This window comes from Artemia sp. Qi Xiang Cuo, chromosome 21 (assembly GCF_049724085.1).
Source record: "Artemia sp. Qi Xiang Cuo chromosome 21, ASM4972408v1, whole genome shotgun sequence".
NCBI lineage: Eukaryota > Metazoa > Arthropoda > Branchiopoda > Anostraca > Artemiidae > Artemia > Artemia sp. Qi Xiang Cuo.
In genome coordinates, this window is record NC_142814.1 from 11,206,602 (window position 1) to 11,229,465 (window position 22,864).

The 22,864-nt window shown below is 38.4% G+C and overlaps 1 protein-coding gene and 1 non-coding gene across 3 annotated transcripts in view; one reads left to right on the forward strand and one right to left on the reverse strand.

Annotated features, from left to right (window-relative positions):
- LOC148939232 (heat shock 70 kDa protein 14-like) overlaps positions 1–22,864 on the forward strand; it is an 82,461-nt gene that overhangs the window by 25,345 nt on the left and 34,252 nt on the right. For both annotated transcript variants that reach the window (XM_089107061.1, XM_089107062.1), the window contains exons 4-5: positions 2,576–2,792; positions 10,110–10,305. In XM_089107061.1, coding sequence (XP_088963187.1) covers positions 2,576–2,792; positions 10,110–10,305 — 413 coding nt within the window. The remainder of the gene's footprint in view (positions 1–2,575; positions 2,793–10,109; positions 10,306–22,864) is intronic.
- Positions 18,033–18,105, reverse strand: TRNAR-UCU (transfer RNA arginine (anticodon UCU)). The gene has a single exon. It is a non-coding gene; the product is annotated as a tRNA-Arg (tRNA).

Genomic DNA, 22,864 nt, shown 5'->3' on the forward strand with positions numbered 1-22,864 from the left:
TCATCTTCACTTATTCCTAGTCTTAGTGACTTAGTCTTCCTAAAATTAATTGTTAAACCTATTCTAGCTCCCTGAACTCACAAAACCTCTAGAAGGTCATTCATTTTGCTCACACTTTCATCTAGGATGCTTAAATCTTCAGCATAATCTAAGTCCAGGAGACTTTTTCCTCCCCATTTGATTCCGTGGTCTCCCATTGCCTTTCCTGTGCTCCCAAAGACAAGATCCATCAAAGTGATCCATATAAAGGGAGATAGAACACAACCCTGCTTAACTCCTGATTTAATACGAAACCAGCTGCTAACCTCATTTCCTGCTTTAACCGCAGCAGTGTTATTCTCGTACATAACACTAATCACTTTAATGTATTTGTCTGGTATACCATACAAGGACAAGATCTTCGCTAAAGCTCTTCTATTAACAAAATCGAACGATTGCTCATAATTTATAAAACTGAGGACCAAAGGTGTTTGATAACTCAGGCACTTTTCAGTTATTAACCTAAGAGTGAAAACTTGGTCGACACATCCTCTACCATTTCTAAAACTGCACTGTTCTTCTTTTAAAACTTTATCTACAGCATCTCTCAGTCTAAAAAGTATCATATTACTAAGTAATTTACTACCTACAGAGACCAGACTAATGCCTCTATAATTACCACACTCATTCTTATCACCTTTCTTATAGAGTGGTCTAATTAAGTTTGTCCTAAAATCACTAGGTACTTCTCCTTTCTCAAAAATTAGACTCATAATCTTCACTAACTTATATCTAACCTCAGAGCCCTAATAAGAAAAAGATTTATTGTTATGGGTGTAACAATAGCTATAACCTAGTAAAGAGTGAACCCAAAGTTTAAAAAATGCGTGTTCCAAGAAAGAATCTTGTAAGATTACTCCTTTAAACGTTGATTCAGCTATGAGAAGTATTATCCAGCTTTAACAGAATGCCAACCTATGCAACATATCTATAAAAAATAGTGCAAATAGATCACTTATGATATTTCCACAAGTTCATAGTATTATACAAAACTAGAGCTTAACTGAAAACACAAAAGAATTTTCTGTAGAGCAGAAAAATAAAGCGCTCTATCATATTTTATGATGTAAAAACAAAATATTTTATGTTTCTTATGCGCGGGTTTATCGTTTTTAGTAAAGCGCTAGTTTTGAATAAGCGTATAAATATACGGAAATATCATAAGTTGGTTTATTTGTGCTAATTTATAGACATATCTTACATTGACTGCGAAGCAATATCTCCTTCGTTTTAAGTTTCAATTTTCTCTTTACTATCGTCGGTCAATCTTTGAAGAAAAGTAGATTTTTACGATTTCAGTCGATTTTACTGGCAACTTCCCTTCGGTAGTTTTAACTTAATTCTTTAATTTCGTTAGAAAATATTTGAAGAAAGATCGATTTTTATTAACGTTTAATCAATTTTACAGGTAGTTTCGCTTCGGTAATTTTAAATTTGCTCCTAACTTCCATCAGAAATTTTTTAAAGAAAGATGGATTTCTAGCGATTTAAATTTATTTTACAGGTAACTTTGCTTCGGTATTTTTAACTTAACTCTTATTTTATTCGAATATTTTTGGAGAAAGATCGATTTTTTTTTAATATTTTAATCAATTTTACAGGTAACTTCGCTTCGGTAGTTTCATTTTAATTCTTTAATTTTATCAGAATATTTTTGGACAAAGATCGATTTTTATTAATATTTTGATCAATTACAGGTAACTTCGCTTCGGTAGTTTCAACTTAATTTCAATTTTATCAGAATATGTTTTTGAGAAAGTTCGATTTTTCTTAACGATTTGAATCAGTGTTAAAGGGTTGTCGGAAATTTCAGTTGTGTTCTTTTTGTCTCGTTCCGACACCATTTTCGAAGGTTTTCAGCTCATAAATTGATTTCCAAAATAATATTTTACTATTAAGGTAATTGAAATAACAGTTACTATCCCTGAATCTGAAGGACATTCTCCCATGGTTTGGGAAAATACATTTGGTATCAGAATACATGTGGAATAAAACTGCAAAATGGATGCAAAGGGGTTGATAGCTCCTACCTTAGGTGCAAGGATTTAAGGACAAGCCGTGACTCGTTTTTTATATTATAGATTGCATCAGCTATTGCTGGAACCATGATTTACCATAGTTAAAAAATAAATTTTTTGCAAATATTGCTATTATTTGCAAATCGACGCACACTCCCGTAAAATCGCACGTCTCATAAAATGGTGCTAGATGGATCTTAGACTTATTCCTCATCTTCAACAAATGGGTGAAAGTTGATAAATATTTTTTTTATCTTTTTTGAATCTTTGTAATAAAAATATATTTCATTCAGAATTTATCCCGAATTACTATTTTCATTTTAGAATGCTTCTTTACCAGCTAAACAAAGAGATGCCTGCTTTCCAAGAACTACAGTGACTAACATAAAATCCCTTTTTACTATCTCGTTGGCCAACATAAAATCCTAGTGGATGGACTCCAGACTTATTGTGGCATCTTCAACAATGAGTGAGAGCTGGTATATACGGAGAATTATTATTTTTTATCTTGATTTTAGAATGTTGGTTTACCAGCGAAGCAAAGAGCCGCGCGCTTTCCAAGGAGTACAATGACAAACATGAAATCTCTTTTTACTACAAGACAAGATTCAGAATTAGTGCCACCTATAATTATAGAAAATTGTAGCGTCGGATTTCAGTTGGTAGTTGCAGAGGATAAGCATCTGTTTGTTTCAGTTGACAAAGGAATTGAAATCCTTTTTCAAAAGATGTATGGTGAGTTTTTAGATTTAGGTTTCTTTCTTTCCTCCTATTTTTAAATATTTTTTGTGTAACTTGTTATGTATGAAATATATTGCTATTAAAGAACTTATTATTAATGAATATAAATCATTAAAATTATTAATAATGTTTAAATTAGCTTAAAAAATTTAATAAATAAATAAGCTTGTTTTATGCAATAGATTATTATAATAAATAATTATAAATTAAAATAAATCATGTATATTAAAATTATTTGTTATTAACGTATTCCTTATATCTCTGTATGTATTATTATATACCATTGTTATGTCTTATTGTCTATATATCTATATTGTTGTTATGTCTCTAATTAATATAGGTTAAAATAAATTATATAATTATTATTTTAACTCTTCGTTTACCCGTTTTTATAGGTTAAATACATTATTTTATAGGTTAATTTATAGGTTAAAATAAAGAGAATTTGTTCTGTCGAAACTGAGATTCTTAGGAATCAATAGTAATATCAATAATATTGTCTTTCCGCCTTACCTTCCACCAAAACACACACTTTCACATTGCGAAAAGCTTAGTTTTGTAGTTTTTTTTTTTTTTTTTTTTTTTTTTTTGTTTATTTTTTTTTTTGTTGGTGTTTTTTTTTTTGGAGGGCTTTGATAGGCAGTAGATCGAAGATACCAAAGTGCTTAAAAATAGAATAGAGTGACATGAGAATAGAACAAGAATAGTTGTAAAAATAGAATAATTCTAAAAATAGAATAGTGACATAGAGTGACATGACTCTATGCACTGATGTGCTTTTTCTCAAAAGGCAAGAAGGTTTCAAAGCGATCGTTACGGAAAGCTTGCGTTATTCGCTCAAATTTGAAATGTTTTTTCATGATATGAAGTTTCTGAAGCTAAACCTGTGCATTTGCACCTCATTGCATTGCTTCACTTTCCAAATCAACATTATACGTCATCGTATGTTTATTCATTTTTTTATGTGACTAAGAGACATCATCACTAATAATCTATCTTAAGCTAAAACTATACGTAAGCCTTCCTAATTGACCAGATATAGGCGGTTTCTTAAGCTATACGTCAGCCTTCCTAAATGACCAGATATAGCCGGCTTCTTAAGCTATACGTGAGCCTTTCTAAATGCCCAGATATATCCGGCTTCTTAAGCTATACGTGAGCCTTCCTAAACGGCCAGGTATAGCCGGTTTCTTAAGCTATACGTGAGCCTTCCTAAATGGCCAGATATATCCGGCTTCTTAAGCTATACGTGAGCCTTCCTAAATGGCCAGACATATCCGGCTTCTTAAGCTATACGTGAGCCTTCCGAACTGGCTAGATATAGCCGATTTCTTAAGCTATACGTCAGCCTTCCTAAATGTCCAGATATAGCCGGCTTCTTAAGCTATACGTGATCCTTCCTAAATGACCAGATATAGCCGGCTTCTTAAGCTATACGTGAGCCTTCCTAAATGGCCAGATCTAGCCGGTTTCTTAAGCTATACGTGAGCCTTCCTAAATGGCCAGATATATCTGGCTTCTTAAGCTATACGTGAGCCTTCCTAAATGGCCAGACATAGCCGGCTTCTTAAGCTATACGTGATCCTTCCTAAATGACCAGATATAGCCGATTTCTTAAGCTATACGTGATCCTTCCTAAATGGCCAGATCTAGCCGGATTCTTAAGATATACTTGAGCCCTCCTAAATGGTCAGATATATCTGGCTTCTTAAGCTATACGTGAGCCTTCCTAAATGACCAGACATAGACGGCTTCTTAAGCTATACGTGAGCCTTCCTAACTGGCTAGATATAGCCTGTTTCTTAAGCTATGCATGAGCCTTCCTAAATGGCAAGATATATCCGGCTTCTTAAGCTATACATGAGCCTTCCTAAATTACCAGACATAACCGGCTTCATAAGCTATACGTGAGCCTTCCTAAATCGCCAGATATAGCCGTTTCTTAAGCTATACGTGAGCCTTCCTAAATGGCCAGATATAGCCGGCTTTTTAAGCTATACGTGAGCCTTCCTAAATGGCCAGATATATCCGGCTACTTAAGCTATACGTGAGCCTTCCTAAATGATCAGATATAGCCTGTTTCTTAAGCTATACGTGAGCCTTCCTAAATGGCCAGATATAGCCGGCTTCTTAAGCTATACCTTAGCCTTCCTAAATGGCCAGATATAGCCGGTTTCTTAAGCTATACGTGAGCCTTCCTAAATGGCCAGATATAGCCGGCTTCTTAAGCTATACGTGAGCCTTCCTAAATGGCCAGATATATCCGGCTTCTTTAGCTATACGTGAGCCTTCCTAAATGACCAGACATATCCAGCTTCTTAAGCTACACGTGAGCCTTCCTAAACGACCAGAGATAGCCGGCTTCTTAAGCTATACGTTAGCCTTCCTAAATGGCCAGATATAGCCGACTTCTTAAGCTATACGTGAGCCTTCCTAAATGGCCAGATATAGCCGGTTTCTTAAGCTGCACGTGAGCCTTCCTAAATGGCCAGATATAGCCGGTTTCTTAAGCTATACGTGAGCCTTCCTAAATGACCAGATATATCCGGCTTCTTAAGCTATACGTGAGCCTTCCTAAATGACCAGAAATATCCAGCTTCTTAAGCTCTACGTGAGCCTTCCTAAACGCCCCGAAATAACCGGATTCTTAAGCTATACGTGAGCCTTCCTAAATGTCCAGATATATCCAGTTTCTTAAGCTATACGTGACCCGTCCTAAATGGCCAGATATATCCAGCTTCTTAAGCTATACATGAGCCTTCCTAAATGACCAGACATAGCCGGCTTCTTAAGCTATACGTGAGCCTTTCTAAATGGACAGATATAGCCGGTTTCTTAAGCTATACGTGAGCCTTCCTAAATGGCCAGATATATCCGGCTTCTTAAGCTGTACGTGAGCCTTCCTAAATGACCAGACATAGCCGGCTTCTTAAGCTATACGTGAGCCTTCCTAAATGACCACACATAGCCGGCTTCTTAAGCTTTACGTGAGCCTTCCTAAATGGCCAGATATATCCAGCTTCTTAAGCTATACGTGAGCCTTCCTAAATGACCAGACATAGCCGGCTTCTTAAGCTATACGTTATCCTTCCTAAATGGCCAGATATAGCCGGTTTCTTAAGCTATACGTGAGCCTTCCTAAATGGCCAGATATAGCCGGTTTCTTAAGATATACTTGAGCCTTCCTAAATGGTCAGATATATCTGGCTTCTTAAGCTATACGTGAGCCTTCCTAAATGACCAGACATAGCCGGCTTCTTAAGCTATACGCGAGCCTTCCTAAATGGCCAGATATATCCGGCTGCTTAAGCTATACGTGATCCTTCCTAAATGACCAGACATATCCGGCTTCTTAAGCTTTACGTGAGCCTTCCTAAATGACCAGACATAGCCGGCTTCTTAAGCTGTACGTGAGCCTTCCTAAATGACCAGATATAGCCGGCTTCTTAAGCTATACGTGAACCTTCCTAAATGGCCAAATATATCCGGCTTCTTAAGCTTTATGTGAACCTTCCTAAATGGCCAGATATATCCAGCTTCTTAAGCTATACGTGAGCGTTCCTAAATGACCAGACATAGCCGGATTCTTAAGCTATACATGAGCCTTCCTAAATGGCCAGATATATCCGGCTTCTTAAGCTATACGTGAGCCTTCCTAAATGACCAGAAATAGCCGGCTTCTTAAGCTGTACGTGAGCCTTCCTAAATGGCCAGATATAGCCGGTTTCTTAAGCTATACGTGAGCCTTCCTAAATGACCAGACATAGCCGGCTTCTCAAGCTATACGTGAGCCTTCCTAAATGGCCAGATATAGCCGGTTTCTTAAGCTATACTTGAGCCTTCCTAAATGACCAGATATAGCCGGCTTCTTAAGCTATACGTGAGCCTTCCTAAATGGCCAGATATATCCGGCTTCTTAAGCTTTACGTGAGCCTTCCTAAATGACCAGACACAGCCGGCTTCTTAAGCTATACGTGAGCCTTCCTAAATGGCCAGATATAGCCTGCTTCTTAAGCTATACGTGAGCCTTCTTAACTGGGCAGATATAGCCGGCTTCTCCTGCGTTAACGTTTTCAATGTTGAGTGACGAGCGCTGACCCTCTATTATATCTTATATTTCTGTGGAAGATACAATTCTGAAAATGGGTTATGCCAGCTATGCCTTTCACTCAGACTGTCTGTCTTGGCTTTGTCTCCAATTGGCCAATGGCTTGATGGTAACTTGATTTTGAATTAAAATCAAGTTGCCATCATTTTTGTTAAGAAAAATGAGTTAAAAAAAATCCAGATTAATAATTTTAGATTTTGTAAATTTTTGTTGTTTCTTCCACCTTGGACTAATAAACGGGTAATTATTAATACATCTCTTATTCCTGATGTGACTTTAAAACTGGAAGTACTACACAGAAAGCTTTCAAATACCGCTTTTATCCGTTTTTCTCCGCACCATCACCTTATCAAGTTTTTTCAGTCGTAAGTTTTTTTTCATTAATTTTTTTGTTTGGTTTTCTCTCTGTGGTCACTCCACATTTTTTAGTATTGTAAAGAGTGAGTAAAAATCAAATAATGATAACGATAATGGCAGCTTGTGTCCATATTTCTGTATGTTACTGCTTATTAGATTCTGCAAGTTGTGAGTTTTTTTTTCTTCTTTTTACCTCCTTTTATGCTATTTCTCTTTTGTTTTAGTTTCTTTTAAATTTTATGTGTTACTCTGTAACTTGTATTCTTTGATTTCTATATGGATTTGCGTTGCATTTATATGTGTTTTTTTTTTGTGATACCCCACGTATTGTACCTCTGTATAGTGGGGGTTAGAAATAAATAATAATAATAATAATTGGAGAAAAAGTCAAGACAAATAGTCTTGTTTTCAGATGGATTGCCAAAATAACAATCTTTGGCATTGTGTCATTCTTCATCCGCATAACGTGTCCTAGCCATTTCAACTTTCTTTTATTATAGCCCTAAGAAGTAAGATCAACGAATATTTTTTGTACAGCTTGTTGTTTGACATGCGGTAAGTCAAATGGGTAACTAACACTTACCGGCAGAACACTTAACAGATCTTCCTCTGTCCTTCGAAGCACCTACGTTTCAGACGTCTGTATTTCGATATCAAATTTTTATATTTTTGAACGTGAATGTGAATATCTTTCAATTCGGAATGTCAAGAGTATTGCTTTTTATTTTAAAAAACGATTTAATTTGAAAGTCGGATTAGCAGGCTTGCTGGTTTAGGAGATCTGTAATTTTACTATCTCTATATATGAAGATTCTACGTTTGCTGATAAGTCGAAATCTTAGAAAACAAAAGAGTTCTCACTCGTGTGCCTGTTCATCGAAAATGAAGACCTGCTGGGGGTCACTTTTTTTTAATAGAGTTTGTTTTTCTCATAAGCATTTGTCAGGCCTCCGTGTTTTAACTATTGATCATTTTCGATTGTACTTTCTAATATTGAAAAATCGTATATCTGATGGGGCTATAGGAAGGAAGCCTGCTAGATACGATATTCCGGGTCTGGGCTTCAACGGTGAATGTTCGAAATTCCTTTTTCTCTACTTAGATTCAATTGGCTTTGCGAGAAAGCTTTTTCAGTCTTATGCAAGATATGATGGTAAAAGTTAGGTTAGGTTAGATTATGTTCGTTCAGGTTAAGTTAGATTAGGATAAAGTTGGTTATAAATATCAGAAATGGGTTAAAAACCTAACATAAACTAAAGTAACCCAACCTAACCTCACTTAACCAAACCTAATCTAACCGAACCTAACATGTTATCATCACAACTTGCATTAAATTGAAAAAGTTGACTGGCAACACTGACTAAATCCAAGGAGAAAAAAGGGTATTTCAAACATTCACCGATGAAGGTCGACATTTACCAATTTACGGATATTTACGGTAACAGATATACCTAATTAGACCCCATAATAGCAACTGAGGTCGAACTAAGGAGTCTTCTTAGTTTGGCCTACCCTTGGGGTTCCTGGCCTCTGTAATATGTGGCAACATTGAAGTGAATATTTCTTTGTGTGCTTCCTTTTTTCTTTGTCGTTTTTATTTTTTACGCTGTCCTTTGTCTTTGAATTATGAAGGGAAATAAATTTTTATTTACTTACTAAAAGATATGAATTTTAAGCCAAACAGGATCAAAGCTTAAGTTCTCCAATTTTGTTGCAAGTGTTTTGGTTTTAATAATTTGTGGCAATGTTTTTATGGGATTTCTTTGATTCTTACGGTTTCAACTTCTGTATATGCTATTTCTAAATGTTGTTATTTACGTCCCGCCTAAATAGAGGCCGACATAGTTGGAGGCAATGTCTTCGGTTTTATTTGTTTGTGAATAAATAACCCAGGAATAAGAGACATTTTTTTTAATTCAAGTTTTCCTACTACTATTATTACTCTTTTCAGTTCATATAATGATCAGATTAATTGTTTCTGTGTTGTTTTTTTTTTCCTGAATTATACAACAAAAAATAATTTGAAGGGGAGTAAATAATCAAGACGGTGGGTAAAAGGTAAAGGATACGGCACAAGACTTTTAAATTCTAAATAGGCGGTGCTGATCTCTGTTTCGAGGCCCTTCAGCCAGGAAGTGCAATTTGGGGTTGGAGGCCAGCCATCCTGTGCTTTTGCACACCCTTCCTGCTTACCATCCCAGGATTTCTCCAGATATCCATTTAAAACTGGATCGACTCTGGCTGATCTTACAGAATCACGCCACTGACCCCCGTCCGAAACCGAATAACCGGCCATACCAGGAATCGAACCCATACCCCTCGGACAAAGGATTCCAAATCTAGCGCGCCAACCACTCGGCTAGGACTGGGCGATTGTGAGCGGGAATTATTTATTGAACTTTGATATGGGGTAACACTTTCAGGGTCTACCTCGAGTGACACGCATACTATTTGTACTACTATCTAAGCCTATATAAACTGGCCAGAAGATTTGATATGGTTGAGCAATGGCCTCTGGCGTGGTTAGAATGGTTGGAATATTATATAAGCTTTCACTACACTTCTAAAAGTTTAGTCAAATGATTAATCTATATTGTATTTCACAGAAAAATCGCATCTGATTTGAGCGCTTAAATGAATGATCAGAATTTGGAAAAAAATCCTGGAATTAATTTTTGTCTCATGTTTGCCCTCCGCCCTTTTTTAGTTGCTATTAGCTTTTATTTTTGGTTTAGAATTCCAATGTTTCCAGGCTGCAAAAAACATTTTATTTTTCACTTGTTATTTTATTTGGGAATAAAAGCGTTTTTTTGGAAATTTCTTCCACGTTTTATTTTTTATTTTAGAGATCGCCACACATTTTGCTGGAGGAAGTGAGAAGGAGTATCCTTGCTGTATAGCCGTTCCATTAGGCTGGTCGATAGACGATAGACGACGGATGAAAAAATGTGCCGAAAAAGCGGGGTTTCAAGTCCTTCAAACTGCTAGTGAAAGTGCCACAAGTTTATTGGCATATAAGATAGGAGAAATTCTACCTAATTGGTAAGGTTGATTGTTTCATATGCGCGGCTCGCAAAGATTAACTTCCATGCTCTCTAAAAAAAAAGTTTTATAAAACACGATGATTTATTTTTCGAAGACCACACTGCCTTTCTATGACGAACAAATAAAAGTTCAAATAGGGATAAGTCCTTTTATTAGACAGTGAAAAAGCAAATACAAAAATTCTGGATATTGCGACCGCATACATCAGCGATCGCTTTATCTGCTGATGATGATCACTGATGTATGTCGTCGAAATATCCAGAATATTTTGCATCTGTTTTTCACTATCTAATAAAAGGACTTATCCATCCCTATTTGAACTTTTGTTCGTAATACGATGATTTACCGGTATTCTCACTTTACTTTTTCTTTTTTCTCTCCTATTATTCAAATATTACAGCATTAATTATTAGTGATGCTCGAGCCATATCATAGTCATACTTGCTGAAAACAGGCCCGAATTTCTAACTGATTTGTACGCTCGTGGAATTGAGCGTCTCACCTGTGTTACAGAATTAGAATATTGAGATGGCGTGAGCTTGATTTGGAAAGCCTACATCATTGCTAATGTGTTCCTAAGAAGAGTCTACTGATGTTTTTTATTTATTTTACGTTTATTTATTTTGTAAATGACGTCAAAAGTGGTCTTTATTCAGGCAGCATATAAAACAATGCTGTACCAAGCTTTTATTTGATTAAAGAGAAAAATGCCTTAAATCTTCGTCCGTGAAAATTCAAACATTTACAATTTGTTGGTTCCCAACTTGACCTTCAAATGGCTAAAATTGTTTGACAACTTCACCTTTAAAGGGCTAAATTTGCTTGACAACTTCACCTTCAAAGGGCTAAAGTTGTTTGACAACTTCACCTTCAAAGGGCTAAAGTTGTTTGACAACTTCACCTTCAAACTGCTAAAATTGTTTGACAACTTCACCTTCAACGAGCTAAAGTTGTTTGACAACTTCACCTTCAAAGGGCTAAAGTTGTTTGGCTCTATTTCTTGCCGAGTTTTCACCCTCGCTTCTTCTTTTTTTATTTTGCGCCCACTGCTAGTATCAACTGCACAACTGCATATGAAATTTTCTTTTCCATTAAAGACTGGACTACCAAATTTTTTCCTGCATTTTAAGAGGTAATATGGTTGTGTCCACTTCACCAATTCAATTACATTTTATTTTCACTGTCCTTGGTACTTGAAGCAATTCATAGCATTAGCAGATGTATTGGGGGAAAAGAGGGCGGGGGGGGGGGGCTTTTTGCACTCCGATCACTTTTGGTTCTTGAAAAGAGCACTAGAACTCTTGATTTCCAATCGAATGAGCCCCCTTTGAAGTTTATACGACGACCCCTTCAATATGAAGTCCCTCTGGGAAAAAAAAATAATAAAATATTGGAGCAGTATGGCCTTCACTATAGGCAATGCTATAGCGTTGCCTCTGATTGGACGCAACTAATTTAACTTTGGATTTTTCTCAGTTTATTTATTAAATAGAATTACATTGAATCCATCATGCTGAGCCAAGTTGAGTCAAATGCACTCAACTTTTAACGACTGGGAGGGGCCTTTTCTTTAGATTTCAAAGTACGCTGTCTATAAGGGTGCAAATAAATGAAGAATTTGGTGAATTTGGTAGCATAAGTCCCCATTGGATTTTAGAGCTCTTTTAATTGATTTGGGTTTGACCATGAGTTGTCTCAATGACACCATTTTAAATGGGAAAATCCTTATTTTCAACTCACTGTTTCTTGTCTACTGAGCGGATGTTGAGGCAGATGGTCTGAGATCAAAAATAATTTTAGCAACTTGATGCCAAAACAAATCCAGATGTCACGACTAGAACTAAAAAAAGCACACTAAAATTGTGCTGAATCTTCGCCAAATATAGTGTTGGCCTTGTGGATAGGATGCTAAGTTTTTTTCAACTCTAACAAAGAAAAGCATATTAGGTAAAGAAAAGAGCGATAAAAACCATTTATTATGTTGTAGTAAAATTGTGTTGACACTTCAAGCTAATTCCAGTTTTATTGTATTTTAAGACATATTTAACATCTTATTTAGGCCTACTCTCTGCAGCATCCAAGTCATTTACTTTGCCTTTCAACAAGGCCGTATCCCGGCGGCTCACGTATAGCTTAAGAAGCCGGCTATGTTTGGTCATTTAGGAAGGTTCACGTATAGCTTAAGAAGCCGGATATATCTGGTCATTTAGGAAGGCCTCACGTATAGCTTAAGAAGCCGGATATATCTGGTCATTTAAAAAGGTTCATGTACAGCTTAAGAAGCCGGATATATCTGGACATTTAGTAAGGCTCAGGTAAAGCTTAAGAATCCGGCTATATTTGGTCATTTAGAAAGGCTCACGTATAGCTTAAGAAACCGGCTATTTCTGGTCATTTAGGAAGGCTCACGTATAGCTTAAGAAGCCGGATATATCTGGCCATTTAGGAAGGCTCACGTATAGCTTAAGAAGTCGGCTATATCTGGCCATTTAGGAAGGCTCACGTATAGCTTAGGAAGCCGGATATTTCTGGTCATTTAGAATGGCTCATGTAGAGCTTAAGAAGCCGGCTATGTCTGGGCAGTTAGAACGGATCACGTACAGATTAAGAATAAGGATATATCTGGACAGTTAGGAAGGCTCACGTATAGCTTAAGAAGCCGGCTATATCTGGGCATGTAGGAAGGCTCACGTAAAGCTTAAGAATCAGGATATATCTGGCCATTTAGTAAGGCTCACGTATAGCTTAAGAAGTCGGCTATATCTGGCCATTTAGAAAGGCTCACGTATAGCTTAAGAAGACGGATATATCTGGTCATTTAGAAAGGCTCATGTATAGCTTAAGAAGCCGGCTATGTCTGGTCATTTAGGAAGGCTCACGTACAGCTTAAGAAGCCGGATATATCTGGCCATTTAGGAAGGCTCACGTATAGCTTAAGAAGCCGGCTATATCTGGTCATTTAGAAAGGCTCACGTACAGCTTAAGAAGCCGGATATATCTGGCCATTTAGGAAGGCTCACGTATAGCTTAAGAAGCCGGCTATGTCTGGTCATTTAGGAAGGTTCATGTATAGCTTAAGAAGCCGGATATATCTGGGCATTTAGGAAGGCTCACGTAGAGCATAAGAAGCCGGCTAGTTCTGGCCATTTAGGAAGGCTCACGTATAGCTTAAGAAGCCGGCTATGTCTGGTCATTTAGGAAGGCTCACGTAAAGCTTAAGAAGCCGGATATATCTGGCCATTTAGGAAGGCTCACGTATAGCTTAAGAAGCCGGCTATGTCTGGTCATTTAGGAAGGCTCATGTACAGCTTAAGAAACCGGCTATGTCTGGTCATTTAGGAAGGCTCACGTATAGCTTAAGAAGCCGGATATATCTGGCCATTTAGGAAGGCTCACGTATAGCTTAAGAAGTCGGCTATTTCTGGTCATTTAGGAAGGCTCACGTATAGCTTAAGAAGCCGGATATTTCTGGTCATTTAGTAAGGCTCACGTATAGCTTAAGAAGCCGGCTATGTCTGGTCATTTAGGAAGGCTCACGTACAGCTTAAGAAGACGGATATTTCTGGACATTTAGTAAGGCTCACGTATAGCTTAAGAAGCCGGCTATTTCTGGTCATTTAGGAAGGCTCACGTACAGCTTAAGAATCCGGATATATCTGGCCATTTAGTAAGGCTCACGTATAGCTTAAGAAGCCGGCTATGTCTGGTCATTTAGGAAGGCTCACGTATAGCTTAAGAAGCCGGATATATCTGGCCATTTAGGAAGGCTCACGTATAGCTTAAGAAGCCGGATATTTCTGGTCATTAAGAAAGGCTCACGTATAGCTTAAGAAGCCGGATATATCTGGACATTTAGAAAGGCTCATGTATAGCTTAAGAAGCCGGCTATATCTGGCCATTTAGGAAGGCTCACGTATAGCTTAAGAATCCGGCTATGTCTGGTCATTTAGGAAGGTTCATGTATAGCTTAAGAAGTCGGATATATCTGGCCATTTAGGAAGGCTCACGTATAGCTTAAGAAGCCGGCTATGTCTGGTCATTTAGGAAGGCTCATGTATAGCTTAAGAAGCCGGATATATCTGGCCATTTAGGAAGGGTCACGTATAGCTTAAGAAGCCGGCTATGTCTGGTCATTTAGGAAGGCTCACGTATAGCTTAAGAAGCCGGATATATCTGGTCATTTAGAAAGGCTCAGGTATAGCTTAAGAAGCCAGATATATCTGGACATTTAGGAAGGGTCACGTATAGCTTAAGAAACCGGCTATATCTGGCCATTTAGGAAGGCTCACGTATAGCTTAAGAAGCCGGCTATGTCTGGTCATTTAGGAAGGCTCACGTATAGCTTAAGAAGCCGGATATATCTGGTCATTTAGAAAGGCTCATGTATAGCTTAAGAAGCCGGATATATCTGGCCATTTAGGAAGGCTCACGTATAGCTTAAGAAGCCGGCTATATATGGTCATTTAGTAAGGATAACGTATAGCTTAAGAAGCCGGCTATTTCTGGACATTTAAGAAGGCTCAATTATAGCTAAAGAAGCTGGATATATCTGGTCATTTAGGAAGGCTCACGTATAGCTTAAGAAGTTGGCTATATCTGTCCATTTAGAAAGGCTCACGTATAGCTTAGGAAGCCGGATATATCTGGTCATTTAGAAAGGCTCATGTATAGCTTAAGAAGCCGGCTATGTCTGGTCATTTAGGAAGGCTCACGTACAGCTTAAGAAGCCGGATATATCTGGTCAGTTAGGAAGGCTCACATAAAGCTAAAGAAGCCGGCTATATCTGGTCATTTAGAAAGGTTCACGTAAAGCTTAAGAAGCCGGATATATCTGGCCATTTAGGAAGGCTCACGTATAGCTTAAGAAGCCGGCTATGTCTGGTCATTTAGGAAGGCTCATGTATAGCTTAAGAAGCCGGATATATCTGGCCATTTAGGAAGGCTCACGTAGAGCTTAAGAAGCCGGCTATGTTTGGTCATTTAGGAAGGCTCACGTATAGCTTAAGAAGCCGGCTATGTCTGGTCATTTATAAAGGCTCACGTACAGCTTAAGAAGCCGGATATATCTGGCCATTTAGGAAGGCTCACGTATAGCTTAAGAAGCCGGCTATCTCTGGTCATTGAGGAAGGCTCAAGTACAGCTTAAGAAACCGGCTATTTCTGGTCATTTAGGAAGGCTCACGTATAGCTTAAGAAGCCGGATATATCTGGCCATTTAGGAAGGCTCACGTATAGCTTAAGAAGACGGCTATATCTGGCCATTTATGAAGGCTCACGTATAGCTTAAGAAGCCGGATATATCTGGTCATTTAGGAAGGCTCAGGTATAGCTTAAGAAGCCGGCTATGTCTGGTCATTTAGGAAGGCTCACGTACAGCTTAAGAAGCCGGATATATCTGGCCATTTAGGAAGGCTCACGTATATCTTAAGAAGCCGGCTATGTCTGGTCATTTAGGAAGGCTCACGTACAGCTTAAGAAGCCGGATATATCTGGCCATTTAGGAAGGCTCACGTATAGCTTAAGAAGCCGGCTATGTCTGGTCATTTAGGAAGGTTCATGTATAGCTTAAGAAGCCGGATATATCTGGCCATTTAGGAAGGCTCACGTATAGCTTAAGAAGCCGGATATATCTGGTCATTCAGAAAGGCTCACGTATAGCTTAAGAAGCCGGATATATCTGGACATTTAGAAAGGCTCATGTATAGCTTAAGAAGCCGGCTATATCTGGCCATGTAGGAAGGGTCACGTATAGCTTAAGAAGCCGGCTCTGTCTGGTCATTTAGGAAGGTTCACGTATAGCTTAAGAAGCCGGATATATCTGGCCATTTAGGAAGGCTCAAGTATAGCTTAAGAAGCCGGATATGTCTGGCCATTTAGGAAGGCTCATGTATAGCTTAAGAATCCGGATATATCTGGACATTTAGGAAGGCTCAAGGATAGCTTAAGAAGCAGGCTATGTCTGGACATATAGAAAGGCTCACGTATAGCTTAAGAAGACAGATATATCTGGTCATTTAGAAAGGCTCATGTATAGCTTAAGAAGCCGGATATATCTGGCCATTTAGGAAGGGTCACGTATAGCTTAAGAATCCGGCTATATCTGGCCATTTAGGAAGGCTCACGTTTAGCTTAAGAAGCCGGATATGTCTGGACATTTAGGAAGGCTCACGTATAGCTTAAGAAGCCTGATATATCTGGTCATTTAGAAAGGCTCATGTATAGCTTAAGAAGCCAGTTATATCTGGACATTTAGGAAGGGTCACGTATAGCTTAAGAAACCGGCTATATCTGGACATTTAGGAAGGCTCACGTATAGCTTAAGAATCCGGCTATGTCTGGACATTTAGGAAGGCTCACGTATAGCTTAAGAAGCCGGCTATGTCTGGTCATTTAGGAAGGCTCACGTATAGCTTAAGAAGCCGGATATATCTGGTCATTTAGAAAGGCTCATGTATAGCTTAAGAAGCCGGATATATCTGGCCATTTAGGAAGGGTCACGTATAGCTTAAGAAGCCGGCTATATCTGGCCATTTAGGAAGGCTCACGTATAGCTTAAGAAGCCGGTTATGTCTGGTCATTTAGGAAGGCTCACGTATAGCTTAAGAAGCCGGCTATGTCTGGTCATTTAGGAAGGCTCACGTATAGCTTAAGAAGCCGGATATATCTGGCCATTTAGGAAGGCTCACGTATAGCTTAAGAAACCGGCTATATCTCGCCATTCCGAAAAACGTAACAAAAATGCATATAAACAACATTTTGATCCGTTTTTTAAGCTTTTTGTACCTACCAACCCCCCAAACAAGAATCCTGCATACGGCCCTTTCTTGCAATGTCCCTTGTTTTATTTCGTTTCTGTGCACTGAAATGTTTCAGCGTATAGAGGGTGGACTTTAGTTAGACTAATTAAAGAGACAAAGAGAACGTAAACCAAGCAAGCTGAACTTCAGCTATTTAAAATAATTAAACAAAACAATATTTCCAGTCTGGGTACATATTCAGTAGCTTTTGTTGGGAGGGGGGGAATTAAAACAATACAAAGTACGAATTATACGCTGAATATGAAATTATTGAAACAATTGTTGTTTTTTTTTTGGGGGGGGGGATGTCTTTGCGTGGGTTCCTGTTCCAAAGTTCCAATTGAATTCAATTAAACAAGTAAAATAGGTTAACAGACCATATCCTATCCAGCACTGTTTTTCAGATTAATTTCTTAGTTCTCTTTCATCAGTTTCATCACTGGTTGTGATTATTAATTTATTTTATTAGTTATCTATTGTCTATTAATTTAATAATTTATTAATTTATTTATTATTAATTTATAGAACAAAAGACGAATTTTGGCCCTCGTCTAGTTTTAATGTGAACAAAGAAGGGTCTGAGACACCCTTGGAATCGCAGAAAATCTAGGCAATTTTGGGTGGGAGGGGGTAAATATTGGTTTAGTGGCATATAATTATTTTTGGGGAAAGTTTTTTTTCCTGAAGCACAAACTTGCAGAAATGGCTATTAGTTTGATATATTTTCTACACTAAGGAAATAGAGCTGTGAAAAGGAGTATTTTAGTAAGCTCTGATAAACTAGTTTTTGCGTCGCGCACCCTAAAGATGCACCTCTTTTGTTTGCTTTGAGTTTACTTTAGATCTGATTAACAAAAATATCATGTAGCGAGAAATCTTTAAATTCTTAATACTTCTATTCTGATTTGTTCATGCTGGGATAAAAAGTACCTACGGCGGGAGTCGAACCCGCGACCTTCGGATTAGAAGTCCGACGCGCTATCCACTGCGCTACGCAGGCATATTTAATTGTGTGAAATATAGTGTTTACGAGATGCGAATGGTTTAGTGAAATAAAACTAAGAAGGGTTGTAATTATACAACTTGTAAATGCGATGAAACTGAATAAAAGTCCTTAATAATTGGTTTTAAAGTTGGTACCTTTTGTATTTTTTTTTTGCCTAAGTTGTATTTGGGTAAATACAGAGTCGGTTTTAGAGGAGGGACAGAGGGGCGCTTGTCCTGGGCGCAGAAATTTTGGGGCGCAAAATTTCAAACAAATAATCTAACGGTTATAATCATTTTTTGTAATTTTATTAATAAAGTAGAGAATGCGGTTAATAATTGAAAATAATTAACAAGTTATTGATTAATTAATAAAATAAATCAAAAGATAATTAGATAATAGGCTAACAATTAAATTAAAGTAACTAATAACAATTCAATAATTTAAATAATTGATTAAAAATAATTAATTATATATAAATAATTAATAAATAGAAAGTAATTTTGGTACTCTTCTATTAAAGGACTCTTTTATATAGTGCAAGTCTGGTTAATGCTAATGAAATAAAATAAAATAGGATCAATATATAATAGTTTTGGAAAAAACTTCGGCTATTTATTTGAACATTATGGGGGGGGGTAAAGCATAGAATATATTAAATACGTAACCTAACCTAGGTACCTCCCCCCCCATAAACCCCAAAAAACAACAATTTAAATACAGTTCTTGCCTTTGTTTATATCCCAGAAGGCATTGTAAACCTGTTTTCATCACGCGTCAGCAGTGCTTCCACTTTGTTCCTACTAGATTTCTGTTCTGTCTTTTTGAAAATCCTGAAATTTCCGACACCCGACCACAGAAAATCCGACTATTTTTCCGACACTTTGGTAGTCCGAAATCCGACAAATGTCCGAATCGAACCAAAAAATCTGACAAAAGTCCGACTTCAAGAATGAAGCTTCTCATTTTCTACACTATTTATAGACCTTCAAAACGCCTCAAAATGGTTTCTCAAACGTCTTCTTCTGCAAATGATTTTGGCAATTTCAGCTTGCTGTTGTGTTTGGCAAAAAAGGATGCAGTGAGTCGCCTTTTAGTTCCCCAATCCTATCGCACTACTCCCGCTTTCATCCTTTTGGCCCTTCTTTTAGCACGCAGCCGCGCTAGAAATTCCTTGCGCTGACGACGCAGCTGTTTGCGGTTCAGACGTCGTGGACCACTAGTCAAGACACTATGTTTTCAAAACGCCGTCAACCGCTTCAAGAAGAAAATGAAGTTGCACCGAATTCGGAATTTCGACGAAAAACCGAAATTGTGAACCAAAATCCCTCTACTTACTTACTTAGACTTAGGTCCTCCTACGCCTGGGGGCGCATAAGGCAGCAACAGTGATTCGCCACGACGACCTGTCCTGAGCCTTCAACCATAGCTCCTCCAACGAGGACATCGCCAGCTTCGCCTCCTTCATTAGCGACCTGCCAAGGGTCATTTTCGGTCTCCCTGATTTGCGGAGACCGGGGGGTGTCCAACACTATGCATCGTGCGGCAGCCTTCCTTCCCCCATTCGCATCATATGCCCCCAATACATCCATCGCCGCTTTCTAATAAGATCAAGGATGGGGGTATGATTTGTCATACGATATATTTCATCATTTCGTATTCTTTCTGTCCAATGTATATTTAGGATAGACCTTAGGCACTTATTGTCGAATGCCTGGAGTCGTCGTTCTAGTTGAGCAGTGATGCTCCAAGTTTCGCAGCCGTACATAAGGACAGAGACCACATTGCTATTATAAATTCTAAGCTTTAACTTCTGGGAATATTTATTATTTCTCCAAACATTTCTAAGGTAGCTGAAAGCAGACCTAGCCAATGTTATTCGGCACAGTATTTCTCTTTCGGAATTGGCATCTTGCGTAAGAATGATGCCGAGATACTTGAACTCTCTCACTTCCTCAATTTCCTCGTTGTTAACCAAAAGTCCTTCGGCTAAGTCAGGTATGACTGCATTCGACATTGAGTTGGTCTTGTTAGCATTTATGGAGAGTCCGACAGCATTTGCCATACGACCGAGTTCATTAATGTTGCGTTGCATATCTTCAGGGTCGTGGGTAATAAGCGCAACATCGTCAGCAAAATCACCATCATTGAGTTCTCTCAGTGGATTTAATTTTAAACCGCCACTAAAACTGCATCCACGGAGAACAAAATCAATCACTATGGCAAACAGTAATGGTGATTGAATGCAGCCCTGCCTTACACATGACTGAACAGAAAACCACTCCATTAGACTACCCTTTGTCTGTGCTGCTCACATGATATCATGATATAGCGCTTCAATTATATTTACAATTTTGGTCGGAATTCCATAATGCACTAAAATCTTCTATATGGTTCTGCGATGTATCGAGTCAAAAGCTTTGAGAATATCCATAAATACTATAAGTAGCTGAACTTGCCATTCATTGGATTCATCCAGCAGGACTCTCAGGCTAAATATAAGGTCGCAACACGATCTATTCTGGCGGAATCCGTGCTGCTCATCTCTCAGAACTTTCTCCACTTTACTTTGAATCCTGTTAAGAATTATTTGGCACAGAACTTTGCAGCCAACAGACTGTAAAGCAATACCTCTCCAATTATCACACTTAGTCTTTTGTCCTTTTTTGAAGAGTTTTACAATTACTGCCTTCGACCATTCACTAGGGACTTTTTCTTCATCCCAAACACGGGAAAGAAGTTTAAATATGGGTTTGGCTAGGGTGTTTCTACCGTACTTCAGTAATTCTGGTGATATACCATCATTGCCTGCAGCCTTTCCGTTTTTCAAAGTCTTTAGGGCCTCCTTGACTTCAATAAGTATGAGAGGTCCAGGACATATTCCAAGATCGAACAGTGGTTCTTCAGGGATATTTAAAGTAGTTGTGGGAGGCATCTGATTTAGTACCTCGCTAAAATGCTCTTTCCAGCGTCGGACTATGTCATCAGTCTGGGTTAATAATCCCTCTACTGGGCGTAAAAAAAGCCTGTTTAGTTTGTTTTCCATACTATTTTACCTTCTGCTTTGCCTATTTTTCCATCGGATCAAATGGCCAAGAGCAACTTCTACTTCTTCTTGGGCTGCTGTGTGGCGATCTTGACCACGTTTTAGACAGTGTCATACCTTATGGGCCTAATGGTCCAGTCCAGTACAGGCTCTCTACGAAGGTGACGAACGCAGTTACGATTTCAAAAATGCTTAGCTACTCATGAGTATTCATTTATTGTAAAACTGGTATCAAAAATCAGACTATTAATGTAAACAAGTATGGCAGTCTTTGGCCATAGTTTTGCATATTCAAAAGAAGAAAAAAAAACGCTGTTGCTGCTACCTTGTAGATTGCACAAGTCCATAGGACTATGCCCAAACGAGCGATGTAAGCCTAATTGTAGAAGCATAAGAAAATGTATCTCTTTTCTGCTCTCAAGATCAGCCCGGTGATTTTCGCCGTGTACGAGACATCCAAAACAGTGGAAAAGTAATGCAAAACAGGGTTTTCGATTTCTGTTTTCTTTTAGGAGAGATACTTGCAGCTTAAACATTCACTTATGCTCTTTACCCTCTTACGTCGTTCATATGAACCTAACTTAAACTAAAGCTGCAGTTCCACTCGACTGAATGCACTCGTCTGCCGTCGTGTTTGCTCTAACCCACTCGAGTCGTTTTAAGAGGGGAGCATCGACATCTAAGTCTCGGGGCACATGTTTCTTTCCTTTCATGCCAGACTTGGCCTGCATGATAGAGGTAAGGGTAACACTTTTGAGCGAATTCCTAAGATCTGTTTTCACGTCTTTCAACGTAGAAAAGAACCGCTCTACAACTGCGTTCGAAAACGGCAAGGTCAAAAGATACTGCACAGCCCCAACTATGTTTGGGAATCTCTGTGTACGATTTGGAGTTTTCAAAGAAGCCACATGGAGCCAGAAATCGCAGACGTCTGTCACATCTGGAAGATCAAAGATCAGTAGACTCCGCCATTCTTCTATAATTTTTCGTGCAACCCACGATGGTGCCTTACACTGCTGAAGGCTCTTTTGGAGAAAAGTGACAGCACTGATATATAAAGCTTTCACAGGGTCAAGTATTTCGCACAATGTAAACAGTTCATCTTCAAATGAAAATCGCTGCTTGATTTGCTTCACCGCCTCTACATACAACTTCTGAGCACATTCATAGATTACTTTCACTTCACGTTCATCTGCTTTTTTATTCGGGTCTGATTGCAAGGTCTGAAGAGACTCGTGAGCTGCAACTCCCAAGTACACATTTTCCACTGCAAGGTATTCAATTGCGTTGTCAGGGTCAAGATTCAAAGGCGAGGTTGATCTGACGTAGCTGGTCTTCATGAAATTCATGGCCAGTTTTCTCAAGAGTATCTCCACCTCTAATTTTATTTTTTGGAACAAAGGTTTTTCACTTTGAAAAAGAAGATTGAAATCTGTAAACAGCTCCAGTACATAGAGCTGGAACTCAAGCTGAATCCGAAGCAGTGGATTCTTTAAGGCTTGCCATGCCCAGTCGTTTGCGTGAGTGGGATCTTCAGCTACAGCTAACTGAAAGTAGCTACAAAGTGCATCCCAATTCTGCAATAGTCACTGAACGCACATCCGAAGTGATAGCCAACGTGTCTGACCTGGGGCAAGCACATTCAGGACTGGGGTGTCAGTAAATAGCTGATGTAGTTCAAACTCGGAGCGCCTTTTGGCGCTCATGTTGAAGTGATTGTATACAGTC